Source organism: Aptenodytes patagonicus, chromosome 1, assembly GCF_965638725.1.
Source record: "Aptenodytes patagonicus chromosome 1, bAptPat1.pri.cur, whole genome shotgun sequence".
In the NCBI taxonomy this organism is placed as follows: domain Eukaryota; kingdom Metazoa; phylum Chordata; class Aves; order Sphenisciformes; family Spheniscidae; genus Aptenodytes; species Aptenodytes patagonicus.
This window is the reverse complement of record NC_134949.1, coordinates 193,789,267-193,803,442: the sequence shown is the minus strand read 5'-3', so window position 1 is coordinate 193,803,442 and position 14,176 is coordinate 193,789,267. Positions and strand designations below refer to the sequence as shown.

Below are 14,176 nucleotides of genomic sequence, written 5' to 3'. Positions count from 1 at the left end.
ACCAGTTTCTTCGTTGCTTCTTTGTCATGTGTCAGATATAGACTGTCTTCCCTCTTAAATTTTTCTGAGCTCTGAAGACAAGTGAGCACTTTTAACAGTCGAGGAAGAACACGATAAAAAGCAATAGCTCTCCCCATGTTGTTCTATTATCAGATAGTCATCTGTCTCATCAAGTTTTGTTGATAGGTTTTGAGATGCCTGCGCTGTTAGACCTTGATCCCACAAGCTACTGCCTGCTGCTTGGAGTGTTTGCACTCACCTTCTGCTCAACACCCACAGATACAAAGTCCTAAGCAGTAGCTTACCCAGAAAGTCTGGTACAAAGAGTATTTCACAGTTATCTCTTCAAAGTTACACACTTTTTGCAAATTTCAATAAATTGTTTCTGAAAGGACTGGAAGTACCACTAAGCTCTGTAGAACCCTGTCATATGCAAGTTTGCAACACATTTTATTTTTCACTAGCTGAGAAAATACCGACTAAACATGTTAAATTGTGGAGAAGCACAGTGGCATCTATTTGCAGATACTGAACAAGCTGAAGGCAGGATGGAGGGGAGAAAAGGAGGTTTTGGCTTGCAGATACAGCTCTTCTGGACACCCTTCCATTCACATAAGGGATAAATGGCTCAAGAAATGCTGTCTCTGAATGTTAGAGTCAGGAAACCACAAGCTTCATGTGATCATTTGCTTATGCCTTCTAAAGGGGTAAAAACATATTCCCATATTTAAGATCCATTTTTATCTAAGGCCAAAGTAACTGAGCAAGTATTTCAGTATTATGCACAATTTTAGAAGAAAAACTAGCTCAGCCTTCCAATGCAGTACAAGGTCAGAGAGATAACTGGATAAATGCTCTCCTGCAATTTAAGGTGCAATAGAATTTTGTACAAAGGTGGTTTATCCTCACATTTATAGAAAGCACTTTACGTTTACGAACAAAATTTGCCTATTATGTATCAGAACAATTCAAAACACAACAGTCACTTAAAACACTCGGATCAGCCCTTTCTTCCCTAATGAATGTGACAAATTGAGGAATTCACATGCACACTGTCAAGTTTGTTTCCAAGTAACAATGACAGTTTCTTCATATTTATAAGCCCTACAGATTATTTTTTTCAAGTTGTCACAGTGGTGCTGGGCCTGAGTGCAATTCCTAGTTCGAATGCCAACAGCAGCAATGCAGCCATGCATGTTATAAATGCTGGTGTTTCTTGTTTAAGTCTGAATAAAAATACAACAATTAGTTTGACTCCTAAGACGTAACCATCAGTAACCCACCTATACAGAGGTTTACCTATATACAATAATGTTTGAATATCCTAAGTAATTTATGTATCACATGTACACACATACATACAATCCATTTATGCAATACACATAAGATTAACACAGTATATACGAAACACTGAGCATTCATCAGCATCTCTTGTGCTATGCACAGTTCAAATGTCTGTACCCTCAGTTGCAAAGCACCATTAATACAAGCAGCGTTTTCCATTACTGGTGTGGGAGAGGGTCGTCAATGCCACTTGGCATCTCCCCAGTAACCAGCGCTTTTCTTACTTGAGTGAACATACTCCTTCCCCCCCGAGACTAAAATCTCCTCTGTTCGTTTTTAGTGTTACAGGAATACAGTCATTTTTTTAATATCATTGATTAGGGGAAAAAGTCACTCCTTTGCTGGCATCTTTAAAGCACAGTCTCTGTAAAAGTGTTGTAACAGTTCTATTTCTCAATTAGGAAAAAAAGCAGAACTTCTAAAAGAGATTCGGTACTTGATTAATTATATTTAACTGAGGTAGCAGTTATTGGTAAACATAAAGTATCTGAAAAATTCACTTCATCACAAACCAAATACTCTAATAAGCAGTGAAATGGAGTGATTTTTACTGAATTTTGAAAATATCTGAGAACTGCTACTATTTTTGATCAAAGTTATACCCCTACATTTTCTTATGATGGCTTGCTTCCTATGTCGCTAGCTCAAGAGGAGAACCAAGCAAGAAAGGCAACGCAACAACCAACCCAACTAACAGTCCACCTATCACAGTTGTCTGTGCAGAGCCAATTCTTCCCTCTCCTGTCTCCCCTTATGCATATGCCAAGTCCGTCGGGCTTGGTACATATCATGGGTGGCGGTAGAAGAAATGCAACCCAAAAAGGAGAGGAAAAAAGGGCCCTTTGCTTTAAAGAGGTGACCTGGAGAAAATGGTCTCAACGGGGCAGATTAACTATCAACTGTCAAAATATCACTTACGAGCTATGTAGATTCCTGTTCTCCAAAGAGATGCTGTCAGGTAAAATAGACCTAAAATGTGACAGGCTTTGATATTATTGTAACAAAGTGGTCTCTTCCAAATTCTAAATATGCATTTCAGTAATGTGATGTGACATCTTTGTAGGAAAAGTCCAAAACACTTAATGCTGTGATTTACCTGGGACAAAACTGGGTAAGAGGGGACTGGAGAATGTACGGCAAAATAAGTATGAGTGAGGGAAGAGAGAAACATCTGGAAATGTCAGGCAAGTGGAATTACAAATGAACAAAGAGATGGACTTGTGTTTGGAGCTGAAGAGAACCAGTACAGAGGTAAAAGAAAGGAAAGTATGAAAAGAGGGGTAGAAAGATCGGCTTAAAGTGGGAGATTAGCCTTCTGTCTTTTGAGCCCTTTAGAGAAAGTTGGTTCACTGTTCAAGTGGATTTTCTGCAGCCATGAGGTCTAGATAAATGATCCCAAACTGAGCTCCTGAGCCAATGATCACTTGTAAGACTGTAGTAAGTAATCTGCATCTTATTCCTAGGACTGGCTAAAACAGTGAGATTAAATTGCCTTGTTAGTGTTTTTAATTAAAAGTCAAAGTTTGTGAGAGCATGCTGAAATACAGAGAGCTGGTACTGATCCACAGTCTAGAAAGTTTGGAAGCCACTAGTGCAGAAACTTAAAGCAGAGGTTTTCAGTTAATGATCTCTCTAGGGCTTTAAATAAAATGTCAGATATCGTGAGACTCATCATAACACCACAGGAGTTGGCAGCACTGCTCTCCGGGGCGTTCTTAGTCCACTGCAGAGCCAGCATTTGCATGCTACTTTTTGTTACCAGGCCCAGCTGGACTGTAATCTGCCCTCTCTTTCCCTATACCTTCTTTGCTATTTGCAAAGAGATATGCTTCATTACACAAGAAATAATAAGCCTTCATAAATTACTGGTGAGCCACATGTGTAGTAAACCTAGGAAAGAACAGTGCTATTGCTGAAGTCTGCTAAGCAGGAAGAAGTTTTGTAAACTGAGAAAATCTCTCTTCAGAGAAATGCTTTGGTTTCTGAAATGTTACAGCTGTCTGTACTGGATGGGATGGATAAAATTGCAGTTAAATGATGGTGCAACTTTTCTTTTTTCTTTCTTTCTTTTTTTTTTTTTTTCCTTCTTTTTTTTGGCAGCATCCTTCCATTTACTAATTGTTCGCCAGCAAGTTTTATGTGAATAGGAAGCCTGAAAATAATCCTCATGAGTATTTAATTTGAACATCTGGTATCATCATGAACGTAACTGGTATAATGAGCTTCTCTGCATTGACCATAGGCTGCATGGTGAGGAAAGGACTTTGAAGCAACTGTACCTGAATAAATCAGGTTTTGTAAAAGAGTAAATCTCCCTCCCAGTGTGCAGGCCCTAACTTCCACTAACATTAATGACAATAACCCCTCCTCATATAGGATAATTAGTGCCCTTAGAGTTTAAATTTGCAGGTACTGAGACATTCAAATGAAGTGTGTCTAACATGAAAAAAAAATGTGGAAATTGCTTCACTGTTTGGTTACATTATGTCTGAAGGGGGAAAGAAAAAACTGTTTGTGGCTAGGTTAGCTTGTAATTGCCCCAAATTATTTATTTTTATACCATTCTAATTCTGTTTTCAGAGTTTATTCAGGCTAGTTACCTAGCTTGTTTCAGGATTTTTTTTAAAAAAGCCAAATGAGTCTATTTTTGTGGAAACATGGGAGAACAATGGAAAAGGCATTTATTAAAGAATGCAGTATAGGAATAATGTTGCTTTTATCTGCTAATATCAGATGTATTTCTATGCACGTCATTGACATCCAAGCACTATTTATGCTGGTGATCAGGTATTTAGTAACTGTCCATAAAGAAAAGAAAGTGTCCTCTAGGAACTCAAGGCAATGGACCAAAACCACTTTAGATATCAGAGGACTCAGGAGCCTGACATTGTTGTAAAGTGGGCTGAGAAGATGCCTTAAAGCGATCAAGGTGTAGCTTAGTCTTACTCTTCCAGAAAGCTTCTTGGAGATACCATCAAAGCGTTGCTTTCCCAAATGCCTTTGAGCTGTGCACAGAGCATGTGTAACTAAAACTTGTTCTCAGAGCTCAGTTTCTATGGTAGGGTTTACAAAAGTCAGGTGTGAGACAAGTGGATCTATACCTGGGCAGTTATAGATAATAATGGCCTCAACTCATTCTGCCAGGAGCTGACAACTACTGGAGAATACAGAGAGAGGGTCAGCTTTGACAGTTCACGGTGGAGACATAGGTTAACACTTCTCTAGTTGCTCAGTGTGTGTCCCCACTTCAGATGCCATCCAGCTTTCCGTCTGCAACGAGGGCCATGCCTTCCTTCCCACCACCTCGCAAACGCGACCTTCCCACCCACCTCAAGACATGGGTCACTCACTGTCATCACCTCACACACCCCCTGCCACTGAGTGACCACGATGGGATCCTCAGACTGTAGCACAAAGTTTAATTTCCTGTGGGCTGAAGCACTAAGTAGAGCCTTATAGGGTAAAAATGAATGAGGCTCCAGTGGTCCCATCTAGTCTATGAAACTGAAAGTTTTTTCCTTCAAGGCAGCCCCAGTCTCAGCTTCGCCCTTTCCTGACACATGTCAGCATGCACGCACCAGTGTATCCTCTTACAATTTTGCATTCAACGTGAAACTGGGCCCATTACTCACTTTTGAACTCTTCCTCCTTATATCCAGTAACTGTTAAAAATGCCGCCGCGTTTCCTGTGCCACCACCAGCAGTCCTGCCACACTTCCTCTTCTCTTCCTTCACATGTTGAACTCAGGTCCAAAATCTTCTTTTGTTCCACCTAGCTCTTCCTGGAATCTGACCTCTGCCTTTATTCTGTCAAAATTCATACCCAAACCTTGTGACCTCATGTTTGAATTCCAGGAGTTCCTTTTCTTTGGTCCTCACTTGAACCCTTTCTCAAGATAACACACAACATATCTCCTAAGACCATCCACACTATACTTCTGCTAAGACCATCTTCCTCACAAATAACAAAGGCCATTGTTGTATAACTTAGCCTGTCTTCTACAGCATCAAGACATAGCTCATGCCCTTCCAGATCCTCCAGAAACATTTTTACTTGCTGATTTTCCCTTGGTTGTACTGCTTCACAGTTCACCTATTTGAAAAACAAGCAAGCTAGCTAGAGGCGAAGGATAACTTCTATTGTTTGTATTTATAGTTGTGAACTTTGTGTCCTTATTTCTCTCCTCTCACATTTGTTCAGTCCCTCTAGCTGAAAACTCTTTGAAGAAGTAGCTGTCTTGCAAGATGGCTTTTCTTGACATTGTAAAATGCTCTGCAATAGGAGTGATGCAAAAAATTACCATAGTAACAGCCATCATTTTGACAGTTTTTGATGCTTTTCTTGTTGCTGTTATCAAAAGGAGCATTATATCATTTAAAACCTTATTTTCAAATCAGGAAATTAGGATAATGGCATTAGTAGAACTCGGATGACAGGAAGGTTTGGGAATATGCTCTTCATCTGTTTTCATCCACATCACTGTATCGATATATTGGATAAAGTTCCAAACCCCTGAGAAATTCTGCTGAAGAGGTTAGACCAGAAGTCTGAAGACAGACAAATGTCGTGGTTTAACCCAGCAGGCAGCTAAGCACCACACAGCCACTCGCTCAGTCCTTCCTGGTGGAATGGGGGAGAGAATCAGAAGAATAAAAGTAAGAAAACTCGTGGGTTGAGATAAAGACAGTTTAATAGGTAAAGCAAAAGCCGCACACGCAAGCAAAGCAAAACAAGGAATTCATTCACTGCTTCCCATCAGCAGGCAGGTGTTCAGCCATCTCCAGGAAAGCAGGGCTCCATCATACAGAACGGTTACTTGGGAAGACAAACGCCATCACTCCGAACATCCCCCCCTTTCCTTCTTCTTCCCCCAGCTTTATATGCTGAGCATGATGTCATATGGTGTGGAATATCCCTTTGGTCAGTTGGGGTCAGCTGTCCCAGCCGTGTCCCCTCCCAGTTTCTTGTGTACCCCCAGCCTACTCGCTGGTGGGGTGGTGTGAGAAGCAGAAAAGGCCTTGACTCTGTGTAAGCACTGCTCAGCAGGAACGAAAACATCCCTGTGTTATCAACACTGTTTCCAGCACAAATCCAAAACATAGCCCCATACTAGCTACTATGAAGAAAATCAACTCTACCCCAGCCAAAACCAGCACAACAAATAAGCACAGAAGTTTTCAGTTTTATGATCTATTTCTATACAAGTATAGAAGAATCTAGAAAAAAAATCTATATAAAAAGTTCTTCTAGGAGGACCTAAGAGAAGTCTATGCTCTTGAATTTACAAGAGGGTTTTCTGTTGTTGTTGTTAGTGTTTTCTCATTTGTTTTTCAGTTACTACTTCCAGATTGCCTCAGACTCTTGAGATAAGCTACTGCCTTTGCATTTCCACTCAGAGTGTCCCCAGTATGCGAATCAGTAGTCTGCCATTAATGTTAACTGTGATGTTATTAGGGCATCATCTAATGAGAAATGCACAGCCCAGTTGTGCATTAATAGCACTGGTAGAAAATTCGGAATTCTCCCAAATTTCCTCAATAAATAGATACATTCAGAGATGTGGGGCATTCACTTTATTTCCTGGCCACTGTGACATGATGTGAGTCATAAAATACTACAATTACCCTGTATCACCTGTGAACACTTACTCTGTGTTGGCTCCAGTGGGCATTATTATGCATTACGTTAAATGTAATCACAGAGTATCAGCTAAAAGTAAAAGGTACAGATCAGTACTACTCGTAAAGAAAGCACGCTTCTAACTATCCGAGAGAGGCCCTAGAAAAAGAAATTGTTTGTTTCTTCTGAGACATCAGTCAATGAGTATAGCCTTAGATTTCAGTGGATTTCTGATCAGCCAGTCACTTCTTGTTCTAAAAAGAGTGTCTTTTTGCTTTGGGTCTAGCCTGGGTCCACTACATGGAGTCTATCTTGCCACTGGGGCTGTTGCCGAATTGTATATAGCACTTCTGCCTCAGCACAAGGAACTCACACTAACCTCTGAGATGTCCTCAAAATATCGATGGGAAGGTTTCCCCCACTTACATATGTCTAACCTTCCTCCAGCCGTTTCTCTGAGACTGGCAGGTAATCATTTTGCATCCCTCAGTGAAAATGCTGTAAAGCGTATATTGAGCTGGTTTCCAGCTGTGTTTGTTTAGGTAGGAATATTTTCTTCTGCTTGCAGCACGGGCAACTATTTGAGATTCTTGCTGGAGTTTTCTTTTGTTCTACCTTCTGTGTATATAGTTCTTCTGTAAATGCTCCCAGAATTCATTGTCTTTTTATCCTAAGATGTTTTTTAGCATGTCTCACCGAGGGATTCTGTAGATAAGTATCTGAACTACCCAACTTAAAATGGCATGAGAAGTTGCATTGAGATGAGCAAACTTTTTTTTTCCAACAAAAAAAATATTCATTAGCTTTGTCAATTAGGTCACAGCAAAAATTTCTGTAAAAATTTGAAAAATATTTGTTTTAAAATGCAGATTCGCTTTCCCCAAAAATTCTCCTCTGATTTTAATTTAGTATTCATTGAAGTGCCTTTTTAATATAATATATAATATAATTATGTATAATTATTATAAATGAAATATAATTAAAAATTAAATTTTAATTCATTGTATATATAATAGATATTTTGTTTGGAATCAAAAGAGACATTGGTCTGAATCCAGAATCCAGTTCACTAAAATATAAATATCTTAAAATTATAGTATGTTAGGTCAACATAAGGATGTTTCTGATTTTGTTTAAAACAGTTACCCAGTGCTGAATGAGCTGGAGCCCCTGGGGTCCACCAGATGTCTGACGTTCTCCTTTTCTGCTAACCACTCTGTCCACACGTTAGGAACCGACTATTTGTAGCTTTAAATTAAATAGCAAAAGAACTACGTGTATTTAATGCCATATCGTTTGTGGACTCTTATCTATAATTAATTCATTTAAAAGCTTGTGACAATTTAGTATTCTGTTGCACTGCTTCTGTATGTGTTGCATCCTCCTTATTTAAGGACATATTTCTACCTTGGACTCCGTCTTTAATTGCTTACTATGAATGGCTGGGAAGATCACCAGAGCATATGATAATGTTGATAAGAAATTGTACACCTCTGGGAATCCTGCCTAATATCACAAACTTATCTCTGCTGTATTCTTATTCTCTCACTTTAGGTTGTTTGGGATATTTCCATTTTGTCTTAGAATAGATTGTAACCTCTTCCAAATACAGCCTTCGTCTTCCAGTGTCTGCAATCTAGAATAATGGGGCACCCATCCTTGGATGGGACTTCTTGATAGTACTGTAATGTAATTTTTGTCATATACGTTTTAATACAGTATACTAAAAATAATTTTAAAATAATAAAATAAAATAATAAAATAATTCAGAGGTGCAACTCTGAATTTTTTAGCAGTGAAAAAGCTGTATTGTATTTCTAAAGGGAAAATGGGTGGTTACCTTCACTGCTCACATAGAATGTGACTTGCTTCATTTGGATGAGTTATTTTTCAACTAAATTGAAATTTAGTTCCATTCCCCCTAATTTGCTGCCCCTGTAGCAGACTTCTCGTGCTGTCCCTAGGCCCACGCAATAGCCTGAACTCACCCAGGAGGACAAAAGGAGAAGGAGATCTCCAACTGGGCTGTAGTGTGACCCAGAAAAATACACGACAGCAGCTTTTCCAGGCAGGGCAGCCTGAACCTCGGCTGAATTTGGGTCCTAACCCACATTTCAGTGGGGACGGTGATTAACAAGTACGTAGGCCTTACGCCCTCCACTTATACAGCAGCTCTCAGAAGTTTTTTAAGAGCTGGATTAGGTGATGGACAGCAGATGAATTACTGCTCCCAAGCCACCATAAAAACTTGAGTATGCCCATGATGGTCTCTTTTCGTGCTCTCAGAGAGCAGAAGAATAGGCAGTTTCTGTCTGGAATTGAGTATTGCTTTTTTTTTTTTTTTAATTTAGGGAGAGTTTAATTGGTATGAGTAAGAGAATACAAATGACAGAGACTTTACCAAGGCCTCCAGTGACAGGACAAGGGACAATGACTTTAAACTGAAAGAGGGTAGGTTTAGATTGGACATAAGGAAGAAATTTTTTACCATGAGGGTGGTGAGACACTGGCACAGGTTGCCCACAGAAGTTGTGGATGCCCCATCATTGGAAGTGTTCAAGGCCACGTTGGGTGGAACTTTGAGCACCCTGATCTAGTGAAAGATGTCCCTGCCCGTGACAGGGAGGGTTGGACTAGATGATCTCTAAAGGCTCTTTCTAACCAAAACCATTTAATTTTGACTTGAGTTTTTCTTAGACTGAGGTTTTTATTTGCTTGGCCTTTTTTTTTTTTTTCTTTTAGCATAGCTTGTTGGCTCTTACAAAAAAAAAAGGATTTCATCCTCTTGTTTGCCCATTGGACTCATCATTGCAATTTCTTGAGGGTAAATTTTGTCATGGAAGGATGATTACATGCTTTTCAGAACAATTTAATTTGATGTAACAATACTGTAACTGTTGCTAAATCTTCCAGGGAGATTCTGTAGAATATCCAAATTAAGCACAATAACTAATCTGTGTCTGTATTTGAATTGTAGCTAACTGTACTTTATTTTGGATAATGCATTTGTACTATTTTAAAATTAGTAACAATTATCTGCGAAAAAGGTAGATTTGTCCTACCAAAGATAAAACATTTTTATTGGTAATGAAATACTGTGACATTCTATCTAAGTGCTGATATAATTTCACAAGCATGTTGAATCATGTTATCATGGGGAACAGGGGACTTTTTATCTGCGGAAGGTCTAGTCAAGAGAGGCCTAACATTAAATGGAGTTAATATACAATTTCCTATAATTTGGAGTTTAACCATATTGGTATTATAGGTGGGCAAGAAAGAATTCTGTGATACCAAGCCTGAAATCATTCAATCAGGAATGTAAATCAGTTATGTGCTTCAGTTACCAAATGTTGATAGAATTGGCTATGGTAGATTGTTGTTTTTTAATTACAGCTGCTCTGTAATGTTGTTATGTTACTAGGTTCCAAGAAGGAAAATAGTATAGTATGGTAGTTTGCTATGCCAAATGACCACAGCTACTGCCAAGTATAAATACTACCAGGGGCGGGTTCTTCTATAGGATGATAACCACATCCCCAAAGTAATGAATGCCATGCTTCCCTATATGTATTTATGTTCAGATAATTTATTTAAATAATGCTCCTAGTACATCCTTATAGCCTTCTGCCTTTTGCTACACAAATTTTAGCTTATATTGCAGACTGTGCAAGTCATTTGGCAAATGTAATTTCCATCCCTGCATACTAATCGATTTCTTCACAAACACCTGCTATCAGTTATGATAATAAAAATGCCATTCTAAATTGAAAAGGGGCCAAATGGAGCTTCCTAAGGAAATGACTTAAGTGTCTTTCAATGCCTTTAATGCAGTAATATTCTTGTAGTGCCAACACTTTTTTTGAGCATTTGCATTTTATATAATTTTACTCTATTACATCATTTTTCTGTCTAAATGGTTCCTCATAACCGTTGCTACGAAGTAGCTCATAGCGAGATTGGAGAGGAATTTCTGTGTTTCCTCTCTCAAGGGATAAAATCCAGCAACTTTACGTAGTCAAAATTCCTTAGCACAGATCTGATTGGAACATCTGGCTGCTACACTAGTATAATTATTAAGCGGTTCTATCATTTCCTATAACATCACTGGGAAAATGTTGTAAAGTTGGTGGGTGCTTTACCCTTGGACCGCATGCCAGTTTCTTCCTAAAATACAAGCCTAAATTTAGCAGCCAGATTGCAAGTAGCATTTGAATTATCCAGGGTCGCTTTATGGCTCCTTCTGTCCCAGGAAATAACTTCCCAGCAACAGTCTTTGCCAGAACCTAATCATTTTCAGCTCTGCTGGGTCTTGTCTCAGCTCCGAAACGTCTCACTGGCTTTCAGCTGTATTGTCATCTCCCCTGACAATGTCCTCTGCATTATTTGTAAGGAAACAATCCATTTTACTGATTTCTTCACATTTTCATTTTCTCTTAGCTCTAGCTGCCCAAGCGTATGCGCTAAAGGAAGAGAACGATAGTCTTCGATGGCAGCTGGATGCTTATAGGAATGAAGTGGAGCTCCTGAAACAGGAGAAAGGCCAGCTCTTTCGAACAGAAGAAAGCCTTACGAAGGACCAGCAGCTGCAGTTCCTGCAGCAGACGATGCAAGGCATGCAGCAGGTATTGCTATGGAAGAAAAGCACGGGTCATCTTTTTTAGGAAAGTGGTACCATGGGGCTGTGCTGAACTCAAGACTCTTAGCCATGAAGGCCCTGATTTCTTTTCAGAGTCAAAATCTTACGGATTTTAGAGGGGGGAAAGGGGAGGAGGAATTGGGGACATATTTAGGAATTCATAAACTGTAAACCCATCGATCACTCAAGGAAACTCCTTATGCATGTTCTATTTAGGAGTAAATTACTTCAGTACATCCCCTACTACTCTCCTCACTTAATCCAATTGGCCTTAATTCTGCACAAAAGTTCAAGAAAGTTTGCCCAGTGTAGCGTAGTCAGTGCTCTGTGGTGCCTTCGTTTGCATTCATCTGCACCTTTAGATGCATCTCCACTTCTCAGCTCTGTCTTTTTTCTGCTGACTCTTGTTTGAGGATGACTGAGACATCTCCAGCTTGTCCAGACTACCCTTCTGCTAACTTGCTAGTCAATAGCAACGCCAATGCTATCTCCTGAGCTTTATCATTTATGCTGACCCATGGATGTAACCTTTTCATTCAGGCAATTTTTTAAGTGGTTCAGTGCAGCAACAAAGCTTTTTCTCTGACACCAGTCAGACAGAAACTGCAATGTGTCCCTGCGGGGGCCATTCGGTTTATCTTATCCATTCTGCCTTATTTGTCAGCGTGCTCCTGATGTTATGCAGGGCAAGTCTTGGCAAGCACATCCAGACTGCTCCCACTGCTTCGTCTGACACGTCCATAACACATATGTGTCAATGGAACACAAAAGCAGCTCTCATTCAACATGCATGTGTATAACCCCTTTCCTGCCCAGGCACTTGTATTCAGCTGCTACGTGACAGAGCACAAGGGTGAGAGTGGCTCACCATGACACTGGATTGGGCTCCCATCTAGAATGGAGTTTCTTAAGATGTCACTGCAGAGGTTAATTTTGCCTCCTTCATCTGTGCCCTGAAGCAACGCGTGCAGTCCTCTATCACTCCTGATTATTAGATTCCAGAAGGGGACAAGCCGTACCCACTTCCAGATTGTACTAAGCTGTTTTTTAATGACAAAAACCAGGAGACATTCATTTACATAGGAGCTGCCTGCTTGGATTAGGAATTGCATGGATATCACGGTACCCGTCGAACCCAACAAGTCTGCAAATCCTGCCTAACACCAAATAACAGAGCACAAGACAAGCCTACGCGTGTGTTTATATGAACATAAACCCCTTTAAGCCTCAGAGTTTTACAAAATCAGGGTGATGTATAGTGGAATAATTCTGAACAAAATATTTGAAAAATAGAAAATAAGTCATTGATAATTCAGGAATAAAATCTTTCCCGAACTTAGGAATGAAGTCATTAATCAGAAATACTTGAGGTTTCAGGATACTTTAGATATGCTTGAGGTCTATTCACGGTCTTATCCTTATATGAATGGATACTTAAATATCACTGGCTTCATTAAATTTAACTGCATATATAAATATTGTGCTAAATTTCAGCCTGGTGCTAATTCTCCATTAAAATTAGTGAAAAGTGGGCACAAAATACTACTAAATCAAAATGCTAGAGCCCTAACGCTCATTTTGCATTATTATAATTTCCTACCTGGGGACTGGAAGAAGGATAATCAAGTCTGTACACTATAAATAGATTTCTATTGTAAATTCAAGCAAATGTTGATAATGCAAGTCAATAATAGAGAGCAACTTACTTATCTCTCTGTTCAGCTAGCAATGGACACTGTAGTCCCTATTCCTCTGAGAGTTTCTATGTTCGTGACAATTTTGCTGTGAGGTTCTGCATTTTTCTAGTTTGCCATCTCGGGGTCAGACCTACTAACTCCCAATGAGATATAATTAGAGATGGCCCAAGGAGCTGGAGAAGACAGTGCAGATAATCCAGTCTGACAATATGCTGAGGAGGGCAGCAACACAGAAGCACGTGAGGTGGAGTCCAGAATATTTGGTGGGAAATTATCAGTCAATTAAGCAGCTGGATGATGGCTTTGGATTTCAATGATTAGCCATAGTCATGACATCCCATAACCTTTGTGCTTTTCATGCAGTTCATGCATGAATATTTAGAAATAAACCTTTGATTTAGGTAGACTGTTTTATCTCAGCTTGGTTTTGTAAATGTTGAGATGACAACCTTAGCTGAAATCTGTCAGTATAGCAGGTGCTCAGCATCTATGGAAATCGGTCTCTCTATGAAATATTAAACATATAACCAGGACTTGAGCAGTAATAATTTAACAAGAAGACCTGTATTCCCTCTTATCCTTTTGTATATATTAAAATTAATTTCAGACAAGGTAAACTGAATGCCATGGAATTCCTGAACCCTGCATATATGTCAGCATTAAAAAAATGTATTCCTCCTCCTTCTTTCCTCTTCATTCTCCCCCGCTTTTTCATACACCTCTTCTTCTTCTAACTTTGAAAATGAGAGAACAAGTGATGTGAGCTGCAGCCTCAAAAGCAGATTTATCTGAGAAAAAGTGGATGCATTTTCAGAATCAAGAAATTTTTTTGTAAACAATGTTCTGGCATTTTTTGTTCCAAACAATAGCAAATAA

At 39.4% G+C, this 14,176-nt stretch overlaps 1 protein-coding gene across 2 annotated transcripts in view; it reads left to right on the top strand.

Annotated features, from left to right (window-relative positions):
- The window catches only part of ENOX1 (ecto-NOX disulfide-thiol exchanger 1), a 382,814-nt gene that overhangs the window by 327,439 nt on the left and 41,199 nt on the right, over positions 1–14,176 (top strand). For both annotated transcript variants that reach the window (XM_076363460.1, XM_076363466.1), the window contains one exon: positions 11,405–11,589. In XM_076363460.1, the coding sequence (XP_076219575.1) occupies positions 11,405–11,589 (185 nt within the window). The remainder of the gene's footprint in view (positions 1–11,404; positions 11,590–14,176) is intronic.